General features: G+C 50.7%; 1 protein-coding gene across 1 annotated transcript; it reads left to right on the top strand.

Moving 5' to 3' along the window:
- The first annotated feature begins 265 nt into the window (after nucleotides 1-265).
- On the top strand, nucleotides 266-22,491 carry CCDC124 (coiled-coil domain containing 124). The gene is made up of 5 exons (XM_082206754.1): nucleotides 266-354; nucleotides 2,414-2,590; nucleotides 12,342-12,525; nucleotides 13,395-13,509; nucleotides 20,477-22,491. The coding sequence occupies exons 2-5, from the start codon at nucleotides 2,432-2,434 to the stop codon at nucleotides 20,679-20,681; spliced, it is 663 nt and encodes a 220-aa protein (XP_082062880.1). The 5' UTR covers nucleotides 266-354; nucleotides 2,414-2,431; the 3' UTR covers nucleotides 20,682-22,491.
- Nucleotides 22,492-22,985: the final 494 nt, after the last annotated feature.

Below are 22,985 nucleotides of genomic sequence, written 5' to 3'. Positions count from 1 at the left end.
GTCGTGGCCGACGCCATCTTTGTATTGGGCAACATGAATTCGAAATGCTGCTGAAGAAGTGGGGAGGGGGGGCGTTTCTTTTTTTCCCTTCCCCACACATCACTAGCCCTCCGGTCTGCCGTGAGGAAGCGAAGAAAAGGCAGGGGAACAAAAAATTGGGGAATGGAGGGGAGGGGGATATGCTGGCTTTGCCCTCAACAAACATGGAAACCGCCCTCAACAAAAATGGCGGCGGCGGCGGCGGCGAGACTATTCCCCCCCCCGTTTTCCGCGCCCCATGGAGGGGGGGCTTTCGAAAAGGGAGGCGGGGGCGTGACGGACAAAGGCTGCGACGGCCGGAGGTGGAGGCGGCAGGTAAGGGGAGGGTTGGGTGGGGCAGGATGGCAGGGGATTGCGAGACCCCCCCTCCCCCGTCTTATTATGGGGCAAGGGGCGGCCTTCAGGGGGGAAGGTGGGGGGGATGGGAGACCCCCCCCCAAAAAAAGCCATGGGGTGGAAAGAAAGGAAGGAGAAGGAGGAGAGAGAAGAAAAGAAATCTCTCCAGCCTCGCAGTGCATTTTATTAGCTCTTTTTATTAATCTCCCATTGAATAAAATGTGCCCTTTAAAAATAAATAAAGCAAGCCCTTTGTTTACTTCGTGCCAGCTGCTACTTCTGTATCCTCAAATCACATTATTATTGTTGTTGTTGTTGTTATTAATTGTGAAAGTGCTCTTGTGCGTTTGGCATACTTTTGCATACAGCTCTTAAATTTTGATTTTTTTTGTTACTAAATTATCAGATTTTGCAAATTCTTTTAGGCAACACTCAGAACAAATCTCTCTTCTCCCAGCCACCCTTTCCATGGTGTTCTTTCCTTACTGTATAAAGCTGCTGTATTGCTTATATTTTACCCATTATATACATTAATTCACACTTATTAAACTACTATTTCTCATCTGTTGCTATGCTTAAAGTCCTGCATACGTTTTAACATGACCATGATATATATTTTTAAATAACCCACAAAATATTTCCCTTCTTAAAGAAAATTTTCCTCATTTTTTTAATTCTAGCAGTCTACCCACATCACCTTAATTTTGTTTTTAATCCCCTAATTGTATTTTAGATAGTTTTTAAGTTTTATTTTCAATCGCCTGGTGGTCACTTTCCGATGTCTAGTCTTTGGAAATAAGTTGCTTTACCATGTTTGCATGCACGTCCTCTGGGATCATAGTTTGCATGCCCCTGAACTGTATATATAGCAGTGTTGCAATATTTTTTAGCATTATTACACACAAACTGTAGCTGTGTACAGACACTCCATAAAATTGTTTGAGTTTAATTATTTACTTGTGTTTTATCTTGCATTTTATACTGCGAACTGCCCTGAGATCTTTTGATGAAGTGCGGTATATATTTTATATATAGTAATAATAATAAATTTTATTTATACCCCGCCCTCCCCGGCCAGAGCCAGGCTCAGGGCGGCTAACACCAGTAAAATTACAGTAAAAACATAATAGGGGAAAAAAACCAATTTAAAATACAGGTTAAAATGCAAGGGATCCTTGGAGCAAAGTCGTGTACTTTAGATCAAAGGTCCCAAAATTGTGGTCTGGAGATCACTGGTGGCCCATGGCGTGTCTGTAAAAATAAAATTTAAAGCCACACAGCACATCACCTTCCTCGGAGGTTTTTAAGCAGAGGTTAGATGGCTACCTGTCATGGAGACATGAGCTGAAATTCTTGAATTGCAGGGGGGTTGGACTGGATGACCCTGGGGGTGCCCAACCCTCTGATTTCATGGTTACAATGGTTGCCACAAGCAGAGAAGACCATTAAGTGGTTCCACTTCCCAAAGACCTCCAGCTGTTTTCAAATGATTCGGGGAGGGGAGGCGGGGTGTGTGGGATCCAGTGCCTCAAATATGGGGTGTGTATGCAGCCTGTAACTATAGTTACACCTTCCTCAGAGGTTTTTAAGCAGAGGTTAGATGGTCACCTGTCATGGAGGCATGAGCTGAGATTTCTGCATTGCAGAATCCCCGCGACGGGGCGAGCTCCCGTTCCTCGGTCCCTGCTCCTGCCCACCTAGCAGTTTGAAAGCACGTCAAAGTGCAAGTAGATAAATAGGTACCACTCCGGCGGGAAGGTAAACGCCGTTTCCGTGCGCTGCTCTGGTTCGCCAGAAGCGGCTTAGTCCTGCTGGCCACATGACCCGGAAGCTGGACGCCGACTCCCTCGGCCAATAAAGCGAGATGAGCGCTGCAACCCCAGAGTCGGCCACGACTGGACCTAATGGTCAGGGGTCCATTTACCTTACCTAACATCTCCGTGGCTTTGCTTTTACGGCGCAGGTCACTCTGAGTGCAAAATTGCAAATAAAACAAAAATCACGTTTGCAAACCCCCCTTTTGCCCCCCCCCCGCCAGGCCAGAGGACCCTGAGGGATGCCCAAAAAGTTCCAAGGGGAGAACACCAAGTCGGCAGCCGCCCGGGCGAGGAAGGCGGAGGCCAAGGCAGCAGCTGATGCCAAGAAGCAGAAAGAGCTGGAGGATGCCTTCTGGAAAGACGAGGACAAACACGTCATGAGGAAGGAGCAGAGGAAGGTGAGCGGGGAGGGGCTGGCTGGAAGTGGGGGGACGGGGGTCCCCCAAAAATTCTCTGCCAGGTTGCAAAGGGAAGAGGAGCAGAGCGAGTTGCCTTAGAAACTCAAACGTATATGCACCTTAAACCGAGCTTGCGGTCGCCACAGCAGAATGTCTAGGCGCCTTTTTGATTCGTTTTTTATTAAATTAGCTGTATAAATTAAGCCGGGAAATAAATATGGGCAAAGCCAAACGCCACTGAGAGAAGGCTCTGAAATATTCTCGTCTGGAAGCTTGAATTCGTTTTGTTCCAAATGATTTGATTTGATGTTTTCAAGTGTTGTCAACTGCTTCGGGGTTATTGTTTTTCTTTAAAATACAAAGCGGCATAGGAATGAAAATGTTCCTTATTGTTTTGTTATTGTTTCTTAAATTTGTATGCCGCCCTACACCTGCGGTTCTCAGAGCGGCTGCAGCAGGAAACCGCAAAATGAAAACATTAAAAAATTCGTCATAAAAATGAACCCAAGAACAACCCAAGAACCCACAACAAGTTCTTCTTTTTTTACACTGAACCTTATAATGATTATGGTTATTATTCGCTTCGTTTCTATGCTGCAATAATAATAATAATAATAATAATAATAATAATAATAATAATAATAATAATAATTTATACCCTGCCCTTCTGGCTGGGCTTCCCCAGCCACTCTGGGTGGCTTCCCACAAAAATTAAAATACAGTAATGCATCAAACATTAAAAGTTTCCCTAAACAGGGCTGCCTTCAGATGTCTTGTAAAAGTCTGGTAGTTGTTTTTCTCTTTGACATCTGGTGGGAGGGCGTTCCACAGGGCGGGTGCCACTACCAAGAAGGCCCTGTGCCTGGTTCCCTGTAACCTCACTTCTCGCGGTGAGGGAACCACCAGAAGGCCCTTGGAGCTGGACCTCAGTGTCTGGGCAGAACGATGAGGGTGGAGATGCTCCTTCAGGTATACTGTGCCTTTGAGGCCGTTTAGGGCTTTCAAGGTGAACACCAACACTTTGAATTGTGCTCGGAAACGTACTGGGAGCCAATGTAGGTCTTTCAAGACCGGTGTTATGTGGTCTCGGCTGCTGCTCTCAGTCACCAGTCTAGCTGCCACATTCTGGATTAATTGCAGTTCCCAGGCCACCTTCAAAGGTAGCCCCACATAGAGTGCATTGCAGTAGTCCAAGCAGGAGATAACCAGAGCATGTGCCACTTTAAATGGGGGGGGGGGGTGTGCCTCAAAGCAGTTGCCAACGCATTCAAACAACAAATCCAGACTAAAACAAATCGAGGCTTCAAGAATCTTTTAGATCCTCCTTTAAGTGGCATTTTGCCTTCCCCTTATTTATTTACCAACAAATTTTTTTAAGCTGCCCCATGACAGAAGTGGGTGGTGAGAGTGCTGGAGTAGGACCCGGGAGATCAGAGTTCGAATCCCCACTCCATCATGGGCAACCTTGGAGTCGGTGGGCATCTTCTGGCATTCCTAAGGAGATCAAACACTCTCTGAATTGCGCAACATGAGACAAGTAAGGTGGTTTTGTGACTCTTCTGACCGGGCTGACTTCCTCCTCCTGAGCATTTCAGGGCTTAATCACTTCTCTGGAATCTGGAAGGGCAGGATCCGATCTGGGGTGTGTCACCCTTTCTTCACCTGAAGCCTGTGACTGCTGCCTCCTGTGTTGTTTTTGCCGGGCTAGCAGCACTGATATGGCCTTCCTGGGGCAACAAAGCCTGGGCTGTGGGTGGGTGGGTGTGTCTTGGGCTGCCCAGACATTGAGACCCCCCTCTCGGCCTCGCTGACGGGGGTCCAAAGGAAAGCGGAGCAAGACGCTTGGCACCAGCTTGGCTGCAGGAGTTGCCAGAAGGAGGCGTACAAGGCACCATCCAACCACCTTAGTGTCTCCACTGTGGATTTGTGTAGAGTTTTCTCCTGAGCCTTTTCCTCTCCCAAATATATCCCACAAGGCAGCAGAGATTTGGGGTCATAGTTTTCCTTCTAGATAGGATCCCAGCCCCATTGGCCCCTCACTTCCCTCTACAGCACGGGCAGAAACCGCCTTCTTGACCGTGGGGCCCACTCTTAGAATCATAGAACCCTAGAGTTGGAAGAGACCCCAAGGGCCATCGAGTCCAACCCCCTGCCAAGCAGGAAACACCACCAGAGCACTCCTGACATATGGTTGTCAAGCCTCTGCTTAAAGACCTCCAAAGTAGGAGACTCCACCACACTCCTGGGCAGCAAATTCCACTGTCAAACAGCTCTTACTGTCAGGAAGTTCTTCCTAATGTTTAGGTGGAATCTTCTTTCTTGTAGTTTGGATCCATTGCTCCGTGTCCGCTTCTCTGGAGCAGCAGAAAACAACCTTTCTCCCTCCTCTATGTGACATCCTCTTGATCTTGTCCATTCCGTCCACCAGAGCCTGTCTTCCCATGCAGGGGAAGCCCCTAACTCGCCGAGGGTCTGAGATCCATCGGCTCCCCTCACCTGGTTCAGCCGGCCAGTCGAAGCCCTTCTGGGATTGTGGCCGCTGTCGCCTGCTGACAGCTTCCAGGAGCCACAGGTGAATGCTGAATGCAGGTGGGAAAACAACCCCAGGAGGAGCAGAACATGTCCCCTGCCATAAGTATTATCTCTCCCCTAACACCCCAGCCAAGGCCTGTAGCTCACAGGTAGAGTGCCTCCTTTAGGTTTGTGAAAGGTCCCTACTGCAATCCCCAGGTATAATAATTCCACCACTACTAATAATAATAATAACAGGGTCGGCGGTTCGAATCCCCACGATGGGGTGAGCTCCCGTTTCTCAGTACCTGCTCCTGCCAACCTAGCAGTTCAAAAGCACGTCAAAGTGCAAGTAGATAAATAGGTACCGCTCCGGCGGGAAGGTAAACGGCGTTTCCGTGCGCTGCTCTGGTTCGCCAGAAGTAGCTGAGTCCTGCTGGCCACATGACCCAGAAGTCGTATGCCGGCTCCCTCGGCCAATAAAGCAAGATGAACGCCGCAACTCCAGAGTCGGTCATAACTGGACCTAATGGTCAGGGTTTACCTTTACCTACTACTACTACTACTAATAGTATATTTATACCCTGCCCATCTGGCTGGGTTGCCTTCAAAAAACCCTGGAGAGCCGCTGCCAGCCAGTGTAACCATTACAGGCCTAGATGCACAGATAGCCTGCACTGGTGTCCAGCAACTTGCTACGATCCCAATTTAATCCAGGCCCTTTGTTTATACCTTTGAAGGTGACCTGGAAAGTACAACTAATCCAGAACGCGACAGCTAGACTGGTGACTGGGAGTGGCCGCCGGGACTATAGAACACCGGTCCAGTACATTTCCGAGCACAATTCAAAGTGTTGGTGCTGACCTTGAAAGCCCTAAATGGCCTCGGCCCGGTATACCTGAAGGAGCGTCTCCACCCCCATCGTTCTGCCCGGACACTGAGGTCCAGCTCCAAGGGCCTTCTGGTGGGTTCCTTCCCTGCGAGAAGTGAGGTTACAGGGAACCAGGCAGAGGGCCTTCTCGGTGGTGACGCCCAGCCTGTGGAGCACCTTCGCTTCAGATGTCAAGGAAATAAACAACTATCTGACTTTTAGAAGTCACCTGAAGGCAGCCCTGCATAGGGAAGTTTTTGATGTTTTATTGTGATCTGTTGGGAGCCGCCCAGAGTGCCTGGGGAATTCAGCCTGATGGGTTGGGTATGAATAATAAATTATTCAATCAATCAATCAATCTTTATTACGGCCCAGAGACCCAACAAATCATTACAAAGCAATGCACAATTCAGACAGCCTACCTCCAGGTTAAACAAGCATTTTGTTCAGACTTAAAGATAGGGATCATTGGTTCTTGCAACCACCGATAAAAACTTCGCCACTGCCTATGTTCTAGCGTTTGTCCGGTCTTCCAATAGGAACCTGACATAGCGAGCCTCTGATTTTCCTGGGAAAGGTACCAGCAAGGGTAGTATCAGTTCAGCCCTGGCTTGCTCATATTTCGCACAGTGCAGCAGAATATGTTTTATAGAACCGATATCTTGACAAGCAAAGTCTGCCCTGGTAGGGAATTCCTCTCAACCTGCCATCCAACACTGCAGAAGGAAATGCATTTAGTCTGGCTTTGGAGAATAACCTTCGATAATTTGGTATTGTCAGGTTTTTAATGTAGGGTGTTAATTTAAAGATATGCCCATATTATACTCCAATTCCCACGGACTACAGACTGTGTGTAATCGAGATCGCAAGTCGCTGTGTGTATGAACCCATAATCTTTGCTTTAACGTCTTTAGGGCGCCTTCATAACCCAGGTAATAAAGTTGGGGGGGGGTGACAGACCAATAGAGGTGGCTTTTTTAGCCATGGTTTTCTGCCTCCTCATTGGTCAGGGGTTGGTACAAACCCTTCCCTAGATCAAACACTGAAATCCTGAGCCAATGTTTTAGGGCAGCTCACCATGCTTTAGTTAAAATTGGGCATGCACCAGCTTCTAATAGAAGTATAAGGGATGCGGGTGGCGCTGTGGGTTAAACCACAGAGCCTAGGACTTGCCGATCAGAAGGTCGGCGGTTCGAATCCCCGCAATGACGGGGTGAGCTCCCTTTGTTCATTCCCTGCTCCTGTCAACCTAGCAGTTCAAAAGCACGTCAAAGCGCAAGTAGATAAATAGGTACTGTTCTGGCGGGAAGGTAAACGGCGTTTCCGTGCGCTGCTCTGGTTCGCCAGAAGCGGCTTAGTCCTGCTGGCCACATGACCCGGAAGCTGTACGCCAGCTCCCTCGGCCAGTAAAGCGAGATGAGCGCCGCAACCCCAGAGTCGGCCACGACTGGACCTAACGGTCAGGGGTCCCTTTACCTTTACCTTTAACAGAAGTATGGAGTTGTGGACACAGTTGGGTACCTGCAGCAGAGATCATAGAAATTTTGCCTGAAAGCCATGTAGCTGAGGCAGGTCCCCATTATAAATTATTATTATTACTACCATGAGGACTAGATAGAATCTTGTTTTATCTTTTGGGGATGGGACGGAGCTCAAGAGCAGAGAACCTGCATGTGCCCCCAGGTTCATTCTGCAGTGGCTCCTGGAAGGGCTGGGGAAGACTGCAACTGCTGCTGCCAACCAGTGCTAGCCAATAAGTGAGCCAGGTGACCCAATGGTTTGTGTTACTTGGGTAGACGCTGGCGTCTTCTAGAGCAGGCAGACAACACCTTTCACGCTCCATTCAGCAAAGGGGCACTTCTCCCTTCTGCCCAGGAGGCGGCAGCAATGGATAGATCTCTCTGGCTGGTTTGAGAGCTTTTGGAATCACAGAGCAGTTTTGTCCCTCTCTTCTGTCTCTTTGGATGAATCCTATAGCGTCTCGTTTCCCTTTTGTAGGGTGGCGAGGGGAGAAAGGGGCGGCAAGGACGCTTGCTTTGCACACGGAAGGTCCCAAGGGGGAGGACCAGAGAGCTTAATTAAAGGCACCTCCGTAATTCGGGAGCCTTGAAACTGCGCCAGACCAAGGGCGGCGTTGCTCCCGTCTCGGCGAGGTTCCGGTTTCAGCCCTGCATCTCTGTGACATCGACCTGTCCCCTGGGGCGGGACGCATCCTTTGGATCAGACCAGCTGGGTTAATTTGATCACGCTTCCATGGTGACACGAACCCGTTGGCTCCAGGGATGCAGAGTGTTCTCTCTCTGTTTCCATCCTCTCTCTCCCTCCCTGCCCCCAACACTTCCATCTTCTGTGTGGCAGGAGGTTGGGCTAGATGGCTTTAGGGGTCCCTTTGAGTTCTATAATTCCGTGATCTCGCTCTCTCTGCTTCCTAGCCACTGTGATCCACGCGACAGTCACCTCCAGACTGGATTATTGTAACTCGCTCTACATGGGGCTGCCCTTGAGACTGACCCAGAAACTCCAGCGGGTGCAGAATGCCGCGGCGAGACTCCTTCTGGGGTCCTTGCTGCGGGACGACATTCACCCGGTGCTATACCAACTGCACTGGCTCCCGGTGGGGTACAGGATCAGGTTTAAGGTGCTGGTTTTAACCTTTAAAGCCCTATACGGCCTAGGACCCTCGTACCTACGGGACCGCCTCTCCTGGTATGCCCCACAGAGGAACTTACGGTCTTCAAATAAAAACATCTTGAAGGTCCCAGGCCACAGAGAAGTTAGGCTGGCCTCAACTAGAGCCAGGGCTTTTTCGGCTGTGGCTCCAATCTGGTGGAACGCTCTGTTACAAGAGACATGGGCCCTGCGGGACTTGACATCTTTCCACAGGGCCTGCAAGACGGAGCTGTTCTGCCAGGCCTTTGGTCAGGGCGCAGCCTGACTCTCTCTCCCCTTTCATAAGAACTTGCATGAAAGTGGCCTCCCAATTTTTCTCACAGCCCCATACAAGTTCAGCACAAACAGTTGAGCCTGGGGAGCATTTAAGGTCCCCAACCCTAATCTGCGGGTTGCCATCCGACTGGATTTTATTCTGATCCTGATCTGATTTGAGGATGTATTTTAATTGATTGTCTGATTTTTTGTTAATGTGTTATACATTTGAAGTTACCCGCTCTGAGCCCGGCTTCAGCTGGGGAGGGCGGGATGTAAATAAAAAAAATATTATTATTATTATTATTTATTATGCAAGAGCACCTTCCTCTTTCTGGTGAGGATTCAGCCTCGGCCAGAACAGCCAATTTCTCCTCCGCCATTAAGTTTGAGCACGATGCCGTTTTGAGACATTCTCAAATCTTTAATGGGATGCGAACCTATAAGGCCAGCTGCCACACCTTGAGCCAGATCCATTGGCGTCTGTCTAGCCCAGTATTGCCCACACTGACTGCCAGCAGCTTTCCAGGGTTTCAGGCAGACCATAGATCTAATACAAAAAGAAAGTCATAATAAAAACATAACTTCAAAAACCCCCACAACTTGCTGTATATCAAGTTATGCATTATTCCATCATCCATTAGAGTATAATAGTAAGCAGTAAAATTAAATACGTATTAATAAATAACGCTTAAACAATTTGCACCTAGCAGTTACAATAAAGAATTGCTAAACTATGATCAGTTAAAAAAAATGGCAAATCGCAGTGCATAAAATGAAACATACAAAACTACAAATACTGCAAAGCACAAAAAACCATGTAAAGCGATCAAATTGTTTGTAGTATAACATAGATAGATAGATAGATATAGATATGATTATTTGTATATCTGAAGGAGCGTCTCCACCCCCATCGTTCTGCCCGGACACTGAGGTCCAGCTCTGAGGGCCTTCTGGCTGTTCCCTCACTGCGAGAAGCAAAGCTACAGGGAACCAGGCAGAGGGCCTTCTCGGTGGTGGCACCCGCCCTGTGGAACGCCCTCCCACCAGATGTCAAAGAGAAAAACAACTGCCAAACTTTCAGAAGACATCTGAAGGCAGCCCCCTTTGGGGAAGCTTTTAATGTTTGAGGCATTACTGTATTTTAATATTGTGTTGGAAGCCGCCCAGAGTGGCTGGGGAAACCCAGATAGATGGGTTCGAGTATAAATAATAAATTCTTGTTATTATTATATTATAACTATGTGATTTTATATTGTGAACCTCCCTGAGACCTGCAGGTGTAGAGCATAATAATACACATAATAATAATAATAATATTAATAATAATAATATAAAACAAGGGCACACAGCTATTTTTAAAAATATATATATATATATATCCCTGAACTCCACTACTCTCTTCCTGGCTGCTTCTGCTGTTCTCAAAGTCATGGCCATCACTGCCTCCTGTGGCGGAGAGTTCCGCAGTTCAACTCTCCGCCACAGAGGGGAAGACCTTTCTTTCATCTGCTCTGAATCTTCAAATGTTGAATGATCTGATGGCTCATCTGGGCGATGTGTACGGGGGGGGGGCGCTTTGAGACACGGCTTTTCCGTTTCGAAAGAGTCTCTGGTCTTATTGACTCCTGGTCTTAATGCATCTCCTGGGCTTTTGGATTTGTTGATTGCTATTGACCAGATCCAAAGCGCAAATTGCTTTCTGTACCACCTTGGCCAGTTGGGAGGTGTTAACGGGTATGTTGGGCTTTCCGCGCCGTTGATCTTGGGCTTAGCTGCGCTTCTTGGCGAATCGTTGAATGGATTGCTGTCTTTGATTATTTAGGAAGGCTTGTATTGCAGGCCAACTTTCCCCAAACTTCAGATGTTCTGGGCTTACAGATACCATCCTCCCTGGTATCATGCGGCCAGGCTGGCTGGGAGTTATGGGACTTGTAGTCCATGCACAAAGGGAGAGCCATAGCTCAGTGGTAGTGCTCAACATTCCCCAGGCACAGGAGCGTTTTGCGACTGGCGCTGGTCCAGTTACAGCCATGTGGAAATCTCTGGGCGGCAGGTTTGCGACTGGCATCACCTGGCTGGCCCCTCCAGCTTTCTTAAGCCGGTCAGCATTTATCTCCCACCTTTTTCTCCAAGGAGTACAGTGGTGCCCCGCAAGACGAATGCCTCGCAAGACGAAAAACCCGCTAGACGAAAGGGTTTTCCGTTTTTCGATGCGCTTCGCAAGACGAATTTCCCTATGGGCTTGCTTCGCAAGACGAAAACGTCTTGTGAGTCTTGCGATTTTTTTCGCTTTCCCCCCTTTTTCTAAGCCGCTAAGCCGCTAATAGCCTTTTAGCCGCTAAGCCTTTAATAGCCGCTAAACCGCTAATAGTGCTAATCCGCTAACCCGCTAATAGGGTTGCTTCGCAAGACAAAAAAAACGCTAGACGAAGAGACTCGCGGAACGGATTATTTTCATCTTGCGAGGCACCACTGTACATGGTTCACCCCCCCCTCCCTTAATCCATACAACGACCCTGTGAGGTGGGCTAAGAGGCTGGGACTGACTCCAGGGTCGCCCAGTGAGCTCCAGGACTGAGTGGGGATTTGAACCCTGATCTCCCAGGTCTGACACTCTAACCCCTACACCACCCTGCCTTCCTAGAGCTCTTCTGCTATGGGGCAGCTCTATAAATCAAGTAGGTAAATAAATACGGGGAAAGCAAAATGTCACCTGCCGAAGGATCTGAAATACTTTCCTGAATTTCTCTTATTCTGGATTGTTTTATTGGAAGTTTTAATGTGTTGAAAACCTGCTTTGAGGGTTTTCTCTCTCTTTCAAATAGAAAGTAGTATAGAAATGAAAGGAAAAATAATAAAATAAAATCAGTTGCCAAAAAAAGGCTCCTAGACATTCCATTGTGGCGACGACAGTAACCTAGGCTTAAGGTTAAGTTATTTTTCGGAGTTTCTCACACTGGACTTTGCATTCTGATTGTCCCAGTCTCAGTCCCCAAAGGCATCACCAGATTAGGGGTGGGAAAGACCCCTGAGTCGGAAACCATTGCTGCCAACCAGTGTAGACAATGTTGAGCTCAAGTGTTTCTGACTCCGTATGAGGCAGAACACGGTGCTCCTATTCAACTCAGAATCATGAAGAAGAAGAGGAGTTTGGATTTGATATCCCGCTTTATCACTACCCGAAGGAGTCTCAAAGCGGCTAACAATCTCCTTTTCCCTTCCTCCCCCACAACAAACACTCTGTGAGGTGAGTGGGGCTGAGAGACTTCAGAGAAGTGTGACTGGCCCAAGGTCACCCAGCAGCTGCAGGTGGAGGAGCGGGGAAGCGAACCCGGTTCACCAGATTACGAGTCCACCGCTCTTAACCACTACACCACACTGGCTCTAGACTGAGGACTAGACTCTTTTCTCTCTCTCCCTCCCGCCCTCCGGTTGCTTTAGGAAGAGCGCGAGAAACGGCGCCTGGAGCAGGTGGAGCGCAAGAAGGAGCTGCAGCGCCTCCTGGAAGAAGAGGATGCCAAGCTGAAGGGGAAGACGCCCAAGCCGCTGCCCCCGGGCAAAGTCACCCGGGCGCAGATCGACGAGGCGCTCCGGAAAGAGCAGCAGAAGGAGAACGGGGAACCCGGTGAGCGGGAGATGATGGGCTAGCGCAGGCATAGGCAAACTCCGGCCCTCCAGATGTTTGGGACTACAGTTCCCAGCATCCCTGACCACTGGTCCTGTTAGCTAGGGATGATGGGAATTGTAGTCCCAAACATCTAGAGGGCCAGAGTTTGCTTATGCCTGAACTAGCGGGTGCTGGGAGTCCAGGTAAAAAAAGGTAAAGGACCACTGGACGGTTAAGTCCAGTCAAAGGCGACTGTGGGGTTGTGGCGCTCATCTCACTTTCAGGCCGAGGAAGCCGGCGTTGGTCCACAGACAGCTTTCCGGGTCATGTGGCCAGCAGGGCTAAACTGCTTCTGGTGCAAGAGGACACTGACGGAAGCCAAAGCACACAGAAATGCTGTTTACCTTCCCGCCACAGCGGTACCTATTTATCTGTTTTCACTGGTGTGCTTTTGAACTGCTAGGTTGGCAGGAGCTGGGACCGAGCAACGGGAGCTCACCCCGTCATGGGGATTCAAACTGCCAACCTTCTGATGAGCAAGCCCAAGAGGCTCAGTGGTTTAGACCAGTGTTCCCCAACCTTGGGCCTCCAGCTGTTTTGGGACTACAAGTCCCATCATCCCTCGCTAGCAAGACCAGTGGTCAAGGATGATGGGAATTGTAGTCCAAAAACAGCTGGAGGCCCAAGGTTGGGGAACACTGGTTTAGACCACAGCCACATCCAGAGCAGAGAGTGACTCGCAGAATGCAGTGTGTTAGAATGATGGAGTTGGAATGGACCCTGAGGATGGTCCAGTCCAGTCCCCTGCAACGTATTGCTGCATTTTTTTTAAAAAAAAGGTTGACCTCCAGCTAACCTGTTGTTCCATTTGCCCCCTTCTCTGCCAGGAGAGAAGCTGAAGAGTCACCTTGAGATGCCCTTGGAAGAGAACATCAACCGCAGGGTCCTGGAGGAAGGCGCTGTAGAGGCACGGACCATCGAGGATGCCATTGCGGTGCTCAGGTAATCCACGTGAGAGCTAAGAGCCTAGGAGGCGTCCTGCAACAGCTGGATGAGGACAAAGCGAGGCCTGTCTAGTCCAGCATCCTGCCCTCACAGGGGCCAGTCAGATGCTCCAAAGCAGGGGTGCCCAAACTTTTTTCAAAGGGCCAGATTTCATGAAGTGAGCCCCCCAAGGGAGGAAGGCTCAGAGTCCAGAGAGGGGTGGTGGGGCAACGATGAGTGGTCAGGGGGAGAAGAGGGACGAGACGGGGAGGAGGAGGTGGCAGAAGCTGAAGAGGCAACAGGGCTTAGTGAGCAGGGAGAGTCTGTGGCAGAGAGCAGTCCAGAATCAGAGGCAGAAGCTGAAACAGGAGAGGAGGGAGGCCAAGAGGCAGAGATGAGTCCGGCTGGTGAAGAGTCACAGATGTCTCCCCCTCCTGTTGCAACCAGCTCCCCTCCCTGCTAGTCTCCCAGAACCAGGAGAGGCATGAAAAGGGCGGAGGAGAGGTTGGTTTTGCGCAGGCGCAGTCTCTGATTGCTTTGGGGAAACCCATAAGACGAGGAGACCTAGGCAGCTGTCATGGACTGACTGGATGCAGAAGAGTGGTGGGAGGAACCTGCTGGGGGAACCCCCAAGGGAAGTCCGGAATCAGAGGTGGAAACTGAAGCACGAGAGGAGGGAGGCAGGAGGCAGAGATGGGTCAGGCTGGTGAAGATGCCAGGGAGTCTCCCCCTCCTGTTGCAACAAGCTCCCCTCTCCGCTGGTCTCCCAGAACCAGGAGAGGCATGAAAAGGGCGGAGGAGAGGTGGAAACTGAAGCAGGAGAAGAGGGAGGCAGAGATGAACCCAGCTGGGGAAAAGTCGCTAAATTTATTCAGAGAAAGAGAAGGCTGAGAGGTGATATGACAGCCATCTTCTAATATTGAAATGGCTGCCCCATGGAAGACTGAGCACGTTTGTTACCTGCTGATCTGGAGAGTAGGGTCTGAAGTGTTGCAGTCAAATGACAAAAAAGAAGTTTCTGGCAAATCATTGGGGAGAACTTCCTGGGGGTAAAAGGAGTTTGACTGTGGAATTAACTCAATGGGGCGGTTGTGGGTTCCCCTTCCTTGGAGGTTTTTTAACAGAGCTGTCATGGATGCTTTAGCTGAGATTCCTGAATTGCTGGGGGTTGGACTAGATGACCCCTGGCATCCCTTCCAACGCTACTGTTCTACGAATGCAGGAATCACAGCCAAGAATCCCTGACAGATGAGCACCCAACCTCTGCTTAAATCCCTTCCCTTCAATGAAGGAGAGTCCACAACCCCCCAAGGGAGTCCATTCCACAGTCAAACAGCTCTTAATGTCAGAATGTTCTTCCTGATTTATAGTCGGAATCTCCTTTCCTGTATTAAAGTCATAGAATCATAGAACTGTTAAGGTCATTTCAAATCCCGGTTCTGTTTTCTGCGGCATTAGCTCCCCCTCCCAGTTTGGTGCCACCTGCAAATTGGATGAGCATCACCTCAATTCTTTCATCCAGGTTGTTTATAAAGACGTTGAACAACAACGGGCCCAGGACAAATCCCCACGGCACTTTCCCCCAGAATGATGGGGAACCGTTAATGAGTACTCTCATTAATGAGAACTGCCAACCTAGCAGTTCGAAAGCACGTCAAAGTGCATGTAGATCAATAGGTACCATTCTGGCGGGAAGGTAAACGGCGTTTCTGTGCGCTGCTCTGGTTCGCCAGAAGCGGCTTAGTCCTGCTGGCCACATGACCTGGAAGCTGTATGCTGGCTCCTTCAGCCAGTAAAGCGAGATGAGCGCCGCAACCCCAGAGTTGTCTGCGACTGGACCTAACGGTCAGGGATCCCTTTACCTTTAGGTTCGGTCCATCAACCCACTAACAGTTCCTTCATTCAACTCACCAGCTTCCTCGAAGAATATCATAGGGGACTTTGTCAAAAGTCTTGTTGAAATCAAGTTACCATATTTTTCGCTCCATAGGGCGCACCTAGTTTTCAGAGGGGGAAATCAAGGGGGGAAATATGATTTCTCCCCCCAGCTCTGGGAGCAGCGGACAGGCCTGTGCGCTTCTCCCAGACCTTCTCCCTGCTTTTGCAGGAGGTGGGGGAATTCCCCCATCTCCCGCAAAAGCCCATAGGAGCCGCTCACCCTTTAAGGAGCGCACAGCTCCTGCGGGCTTTTTGACCAGGAGGGAGAAGGGACTGACATGGCCAGTCATTCCTTTCTCCCTCCTCGGGGGAAAGCCTCAAAGAGGTCGGGGAGTAGCGCAAAGGCGGCGCTGCCTTCCCTCTGTCCCTGAGCTTGTGGGGCTGGCGGTGGGGGGAAGCGCTGCTTCCCCCCCCCACCAGCCTCAAAGATCCCTAAAGCCTTTGGAGCGCAGCGGGACCTTGTGCTGTTTTCCAAAGGCTTCGGGTTCTTTTCGCTAACCCAAAGCCTTTGGAGCGCAGTGCGAGTTCCTGCTGCACTCCAAAAGCTTGAGGCTTCCCGGACAGGCTTTGTAGCGCTCCGTCTCCCTGTTCTGCCTTTGGGCTTAGCCGCGCAGCTTGCATTAGCTCTATAGGACGCGTACACATTTCCCCTTAATTTTTGGAGGGGGAAAAGTGCATCCTATAGAGCGAAAAATACGGTATACTAGTGTGACGCGGCAGCTAAAAAAGCCAATGCAATTCTGGGCTGCATCATAGGACTATAGCCTCTAGATCAAGGGAAGTAATAGTGCCACTGTATTCTGCTCTGGTCAGACCTCACCTGGAGTACTGTGTCCAGTTCTGGGCACCACAATTCAAGAAGGACACTGACAAACTGGAACGTGTCCAGAGGAGGGCAACCAAAATGGTCAAAGGCCTGGAAACGATGCCTTATGAGGAACGGCTAAGGGAGCTGGGCATGTTTATAATAATAATAATAATAATTTATTATTTATACCCCGCCCATCTGGCTGGGCCTCCCCAGTCACTCTGGGCGGCTTCCATAAAAACCAAAAATACAATAAAATATCACACGTTAAAAACTTCCCTGAACAGGGCTGCCTTAAGATGTCTCCTGAATGTCAGGTAGTTGTTTATCGCCTTGACATCTGCTGGAAGGGTGTTCCACAGGGCGGGCGCCACTACCGAGAAGGCCCTCTGCCTGGTTCCCTGTAGCTTTGCTTCTCGCAGTGAGGGAACCGCCAGAAGGCCCTCGGCGCTGGACCTCAGCGTCCGGGCAGACTGATGGGGGTGGAGACGCTCCTTCAGGTATACTGGACCGAGGCCGTTTAGGGCTTTAAAGGTCAGCACCAACACTTTGAATTGTGCTCGGAAACGTACTGGGAGCCAATGCAGGTCTTTCAAGACCGGTGTTATATGGTCTCGGCGGCCGCTCCCAGTCACCAGTCTAGCTGCCGCATTCTGGATTAGTTGTAGTTTCCGAGTCACCTTCAAAGGTAGCCCCACGTAGAGTGCATTGCAGTAGTCCAAGCGGGAGATAACCAGAGCATGCACCACTCTGGCGAGACAGTCCGCAGGCAGATAGGGTCTCAGCCTACGTACCAGATGGAGCTGGTAAACAGCTGCCCTGGACACAGATTTGACCTGTGCCTCCATGGACAGCTGTGAGTCCAAAATGACTCCCAGGCTGCGCACCTGGTCCTTCAGGGGCACAGTTACCCCATTCAGGACCAGGGAATCCTCCACACCTGCCCGCCTCCTGTCCCCCCAAAACAGTACTTCTGTCTTGTCAGGATTCAACCTCAATCTGTTAGCCGCCATCCATCCTCCAACCGCCTCCAGACACTCACACAGGACCTTCACCGCCTTCACTGGTTCTGATTTAAAAGAGAGGTAGAGCTGGGTATCATCCGCATACTGATGAACACCCAGCCCAAACCTCCTGATGATCTCTCCCAGCGGCCGCATGTAGATGTTGAAAAGCATGGGGGAGAGGACAGAACCCTGAGGCACCCCACAAGTGAGAGCCCAGGGGTCTGAACACTCATCCCCCACCACCACTTTCTGAACACGGCCTAGGAGGAAGGAGCGGAACCACTGTATAACAGTGCCCCCAGCTCCCAGCCCCCCAAGACGGTCCAGAAGGATGCTATGGTCGATGGTATCGAACGCCGCTGAGAGATCCAGCAGAACTAGGAAACAGCTCTCACCTTTGTCCCTAGCCCGCCGGAGATCATCAACCAGTGCGACCAAGGCAGTTTCAGTCCCATGATGAGGCCTGAATCCTGACTGGAAGGGATCCAAATGGTCCGCTTCTTCCAGGCGTGCCTGGAGTTGTTCGGCAACCGCTCGCTCAATCACCTTGCCCAGGAATGGAAGATTTGAGACTGGGCAATAGTTGGCCATCGTGGCCGCATCTAAAGATGGTTTTTTAAGAAGCGGTTTAATAACCGCCTCTTTCAGCAGGTCTGGGAAGGCTCCCTCACGGAGGGAAGCATTCACCACCCCACGAAGCCCATCGCCCAGTCCTTCCCGGCTAGCTTTTATAAGCCAGGATGGGCAAGGATCCAGGAGACAGGTGGTTGGTTTCACTCGTCCAAGCAGCCTGTCCACATCCTCGGAGGTAACAGATTGGAATTGATTCCACTCAACTTGACTAGACAGAACTCTTGCACTCTCCCGCCCCGGCCCTGCTCCCACGGTGGAGTCTACTTCTTCCCGAATCTGAGCAATTTTATCTGCAAAGAACTTTGCGAAATCATTGCAGGAGAACATGTGGCCCGTACTGGGCCCCGATGTTGCAGGTGGTTCCGCTAAATTGTGAACCACCTGAAAAAGTCTCCTGCTGCTGTTTTCTGCAGATGCAATAGAGGCGGTGAAGAAATTCTTCTTCGCCGTCGCTATCGCCACTTGGTAGGCTCGACGTTGAGCTCTAACCTGTGTCCGGTCAGATTCGGAATGAGTTATCCGCCACCGGCGCTCTAGCCGTCTCAACGATTGTTTCATTGCCCTCAGATCCATGGAAAACCAACCAGGGCTGTCCGGGCTCCATGCAATCGGAGAGGGCGCTTCGGAGCCAAACAGTCAATAGCCCTGGTTAACTCCACATTCCAGCGGGCCACCAGGGAATCAGCTGAAAGGTCATCAACATGGGATAAAACATCCCCTACCACTCTCTGGAAACCATTTGGATCCATTAAGTGGTGGGGGTGGACCATCTGAATCGGTCCCACCTCCCTGCAAAGGGGAAGGGTCGCGGAGAAGTCCAGTTGCACCAGGAAGTGATCTGACCATGGCACTTCTTTGGTTTCGCTTTTACTTAGTGTCAGATCACCAGCATCCATCGAGGTGAACACCAGGTCTAAGGCATGCCCGTGGCTATGGGTTGGGCCAGACTTATTCAGGGACAGCCCCATGGAGGCCATGCTTTCCACGAAGTCCCGAGCGGCCCCTTGTAAGGTCGTGTCGGCATGGATGTTAAAATCCCCTAGGACAACCAAACTAGGTGTCTCCAGGAGGACATCCGCCACGACCTGAAGCAGCTTGGGCAGGGAATCCTTGGCGCAGCGGGGAGGTCGGTACACCAAAAGGAATCCTGTACTGCCCCTATTGCCCAACTTCCAGAACATGCACTCAGAGAACTGGGTCTTCCCAATAGGACGCCTGGTGCAAACTAATGACTTCCTAAAAATCACTGCAACCCCCCCTCCCCGCCCACATGACCTGGGTTGCTGTGCGTAAGAGAAACGTGGTGGACAAGCAGCGGCAAGGACAGGCCCATCTGCTTCATCCAGCCAAGTCTCTGTTACACATGCCAGGTCAAATCCTCCATCCATGATCAAGTCATGGATGGCAGTGGTCTTATGAATCATTGACCTGGCATTGCACAGCAGCACCTTCAGGTCATGTGGGTATCCCTTGCTGATTCTAGTATCCATCCGGTCAGGACCAGACCCGGAGGCAGGGATAGTCCTCAGACAACGACTAAACCTGCCTCCTCTGTAATGACATGGTCTGGTCTTAGCGTAACTCCTCCTCCTACCCGTGATCACTGAGATCGGTTGTCCCCGTGCATCCCCCCTGTGGAACATGCCCCAGCCATTTTGTGGGCTGGGGCCCACTCCCCGGCAGCCCTGACCCCTCCCCCTAAAAACAAAAGAACACCTTAAACAAACAAACAAAACCAATAAAACAATACAAACAAAAAATGTAAAAATTACAAAAACATCAAAATAAAAAATAATTCCCCAAGCCCAACCAAACATCAATCCCACCCCCACCCCCCACATACAAACAATCCAGAGAAAATTTTAAAAAACATTTTAAAAACACTCTGTGCCTCTCCGGCAGTAACAACTGTCCTAGTGAGGCCTGTCAGGCCCCGCCCTGGGCCAGGTGGTAAGTGGCAGGGAGGAGCAGGGCCCTCAGGCACTCACTCAGGGGAGTCCTCCTGGGCAGCAGACCGCAAGCAGCACGCAGTCCTTATGAGGCCCCAGGCCCTGCCCCAAGCCAGATGGTAAGTGGCAAGAGCAGGGCCCACAAGCACTCACTCAGGGGAGTCCTCCTGGAGAGTCCTCCTGGGTTTAGCCTGGAGAAGAGGAGGTTAAGGGGTGATATGATAGCCATGTTCCAATATATAAAAGGATGTCACATAGAGGAGGGAGAAAGGTTGTTTTCTGCTGCTCCAGAGAAGCGGACACGGAGCAATGGATCCAAACTACAAGAAAGAAGATTCCACCTAAACATTAGGAAGAACCTCCTGGCAGTAAGAGCTGTTTGACAGTGGAATTTGCTGCCAAGGAGTGTGGTGGAGTCTCCTGCTTTGGAGGTCTTTAAGCAGAGGCTTGCCAACCATAGGTCAGGAGTGCTCTGATGGTGTTTCCTGCTTGGCAGGGGGTTGGACTCAATGGCCCTTGTGGTCTCTCTATGATTCTAGGATTCTATGCAGCATTCCCCTGATCCACTAAGCTTGTAACTGGATAATCCTTGGTTCCAGCTCTGCAGTTCTGCCAATTCTGTGATTCTCATTTCTCCCCCCCACCTCCAGCGTTGCCGACGACCTGGACCGCCACCCCGAGCGCCGGATGAAGGCTGCCTTCACGGCTTTTGAGGAAGTCCAGCTGCCGCGGCTGAAGCAGGAGAACCCCAACATGCGCCTCTCACAGCTGAAGCAGCTCCTCAAGAAAGAGTGGATGAAGTCGCCCGAGAACCCCATGAACCAGCGGCACACGGCTTACAACAGCCAGAAATGAGACTGGTGAAGCCCCCCATGTGTGGGCGTGGGAAGCGGTGCAGGGAGAAAGAGAGAGAGACCACCTCCTTTTTCCGCCCCCCAACACTGAACCGCCTTTCAAGAACAGCCAAGGCCACGGTGGTCCCCTCCACGCTCCGCTCTACGGATTAAAATTAAGGTGCAACTAAATATTCCCCCTTGCTTTCATTGACCTCCCCCGTTGGACTCGAAAACCTCCCCCCTCCCCAGACACGCCCCTTAATTTTGGGTTTCCTGATCTCCTGCGGAAGCAGGCTCAAATTGGCTCCGAAACCTTTCCTGCCGGGCCAGATGGGATTGCCCCGGGTACCTAACCTTCTTCCTCTCTCTGGGACGGTGCTGTCTTCACCTGCCTCTTTGTGCTTTGGATTGGGGGGCTGGGGGAGACTCAGGCGTAGCAAAAATCTGTGCCACCCCCTCCTCTTCCTAACCCCAGAGCGCAACACTTTTCTCTGCCACGTCGCGTCTCAAGACGGGAGCTAGTTCTTCTTTAGAGGTCATTAAGTCTTCCAAGATTGGATAGTGGGGCAGGCGTGAAAGCCCTTCCAGGTGAAACAACAAAGAAATACCGCCCCCCAGCATTGCAGAAGCGAGAAAAAGCGGGAGCAGATCACTTTGCCATGCTAGCCACTTTAGGGAGAGGAGCTCTTCCTTAGCCTTCCAGTTTTCCAAACTGGCCTTTTACTCTGTTTGTGGAGGGTGTTTTGGTGCAGAGGATCCGTTCAGCAACAACCGCGCACCCCCTCCCCAATCCTGCAAGCCTGTAAGGAGGAGGCCGAAGCTGCCCCTTGCCAGGACTTGCTGCCCTCGCTTAGTTCCTGCTCTGCTTGTTTATTCAGTGCCTCTATCCCTCCAGATACTGCTGCCCTCCATCTTTTGCCACTGTTGTCCCTGACCATTGACCCTGCTGGCTGCTGGGGGTCCAGTCGTGTCTGGAAGGCCGCAAACGTCCCTCCATCTCCGATTCATCTGGCAGCCATAAGCTTCTTGGGTCAGGAGGGCTGGCATTGCACTCGGGGCTGGGGGAGTAAGGAGGAGGCGGGAGCGAAAAATCCTCAGTGAAGCCTCTGAGCCTGGCATCCCCTTTTCGCATTCTTGCCGTGCGATCGGCGCCCCTCTCTTGACTCTCTTAACAACAGAGGGTTTCTTTGGGGGGTCTTTTAAAATCTGCAGGGAGCATGCACCCCTCATCTCTCCTCCCCTTACCGCTGCTCCACTTCTGGCATGAGCTTTTTCCTTGCTCAGGTGAATTTGGAACAAGGTGCAACTTGGCGACGTCTTCCTGTTGTTGAGGAGGCCTTTGCGTGATTGGGGACAGCCTCCCTCGTTCTCGTTGTGCCACAGGTCAGTGGCAGCAGGGCTCTTGCCTTGCCGAGGCACGAACTGATCGCTCAAAAAACAGCGTGTTCCTTTTCCCTCTTTCCTCTGCCAAATCCAGGAATGCTTGCTGAGTTTCAGATGGGGGTGTCAGAGCAGCGGGGGACACCCATCTTTCTGTGTGTGTGTGTGTGTGTGTGTGTATACGCAAACTGGGTATCATCTTCCTCTCTCCCCAGTTTTTAGCAGCAGGGCCTTCCCTTTTTGCTCGATGTGATCCCATCTGGCCCCCAAGGACAATTATGAGCCCCGCCCTGCCCCAATTCGCCGGACATACCCCAGTGTTGCCGCTCTTCTCTGCAGAGAAAAGTTTCAGCATTAAAAACAAAAACAAAAAATATATATATACATATTGCCCCAAATTTGTAAACCCAACTTCCCAAACGGAATAAAGTGTTTGAACTGTGCCATCATCTGATTTTCCTCTGTTGCTGCTTCTTCTTCAAAAGGTGGTGTAATTGGATATCTCTTCGACGTCTTTTAAAAGTCATGTAGTTGTTTATTTCCTTGACATTCTGATGGGAGGGCACCACTACCAAGAAGGCCCTCTGCCTGGTTCCCTGTAACCTCACTTCTCTCAGTGAGGGAACTGCCAAAGGAACTGCATCAAACATTAAAACTTACCCTAAACAGGGCTGCCTTTAATATGTCTTCTAAAAGTCTGGTAGTTCTTCTCTTTGACATCTGGTGGGAGGGCATTCCACAGGGTGGGAGCCACCACCGAGAAGGCCCTCTGCCTGGTTCCCTGTAACTTGGCTTCTCGCATCGAGGGAACCACCAGAAGGCCCTCGGAGCTGGACCTCAGTGTCCAAGCTGAACGATGGGGGTGAAGATGCTCCTTCAGGTATACTGAGCCGAGGCCGATTAGGGCTTTCAAGGTCAGCACCAACACCTTGAATTGTGCTCA

Source organism: Podarcis vaucheri, assembly GCF_965113315.1.
Source record: "Podarcis vaucheri genome assembly, chromosome: 18".
In the NCBI taxonomy this organism is placed as follows: Eukaryota; Metazoa; Chordata; class Lepidosauria; order Squamata; family Lacertidae; genus Podarcis; species Podarcis vaucheri.
Note: the sequence above shows the minus strand (reverse complement) of the source record. Positions and strands in the feature narration are given on the sequence as shown.

Coding starts and splice junctions, on each gene's coding strand:
- CCDC124 (XM_082206754.1), top strand. CDS start 2,432: ATGCCCAAAAAGTTCCAAGGGGAGAACACCAAGTCGGCAGCCGCCCGG. Junction 12,526..13,394: donor GAAGGAGAACGGGGAACCCG/GTGAGCGGGAGA, acceptor CTTCTCTGCCAG/GAGAGAAGCTGAAGAGTCAC. Junction 13,510..20,476: donor GATGCCATTGCGGTGCTCAG/GTAATCCACGTG, acceptor CCCCACCTCCAG/CGTTGCCGACGACCTGGACC.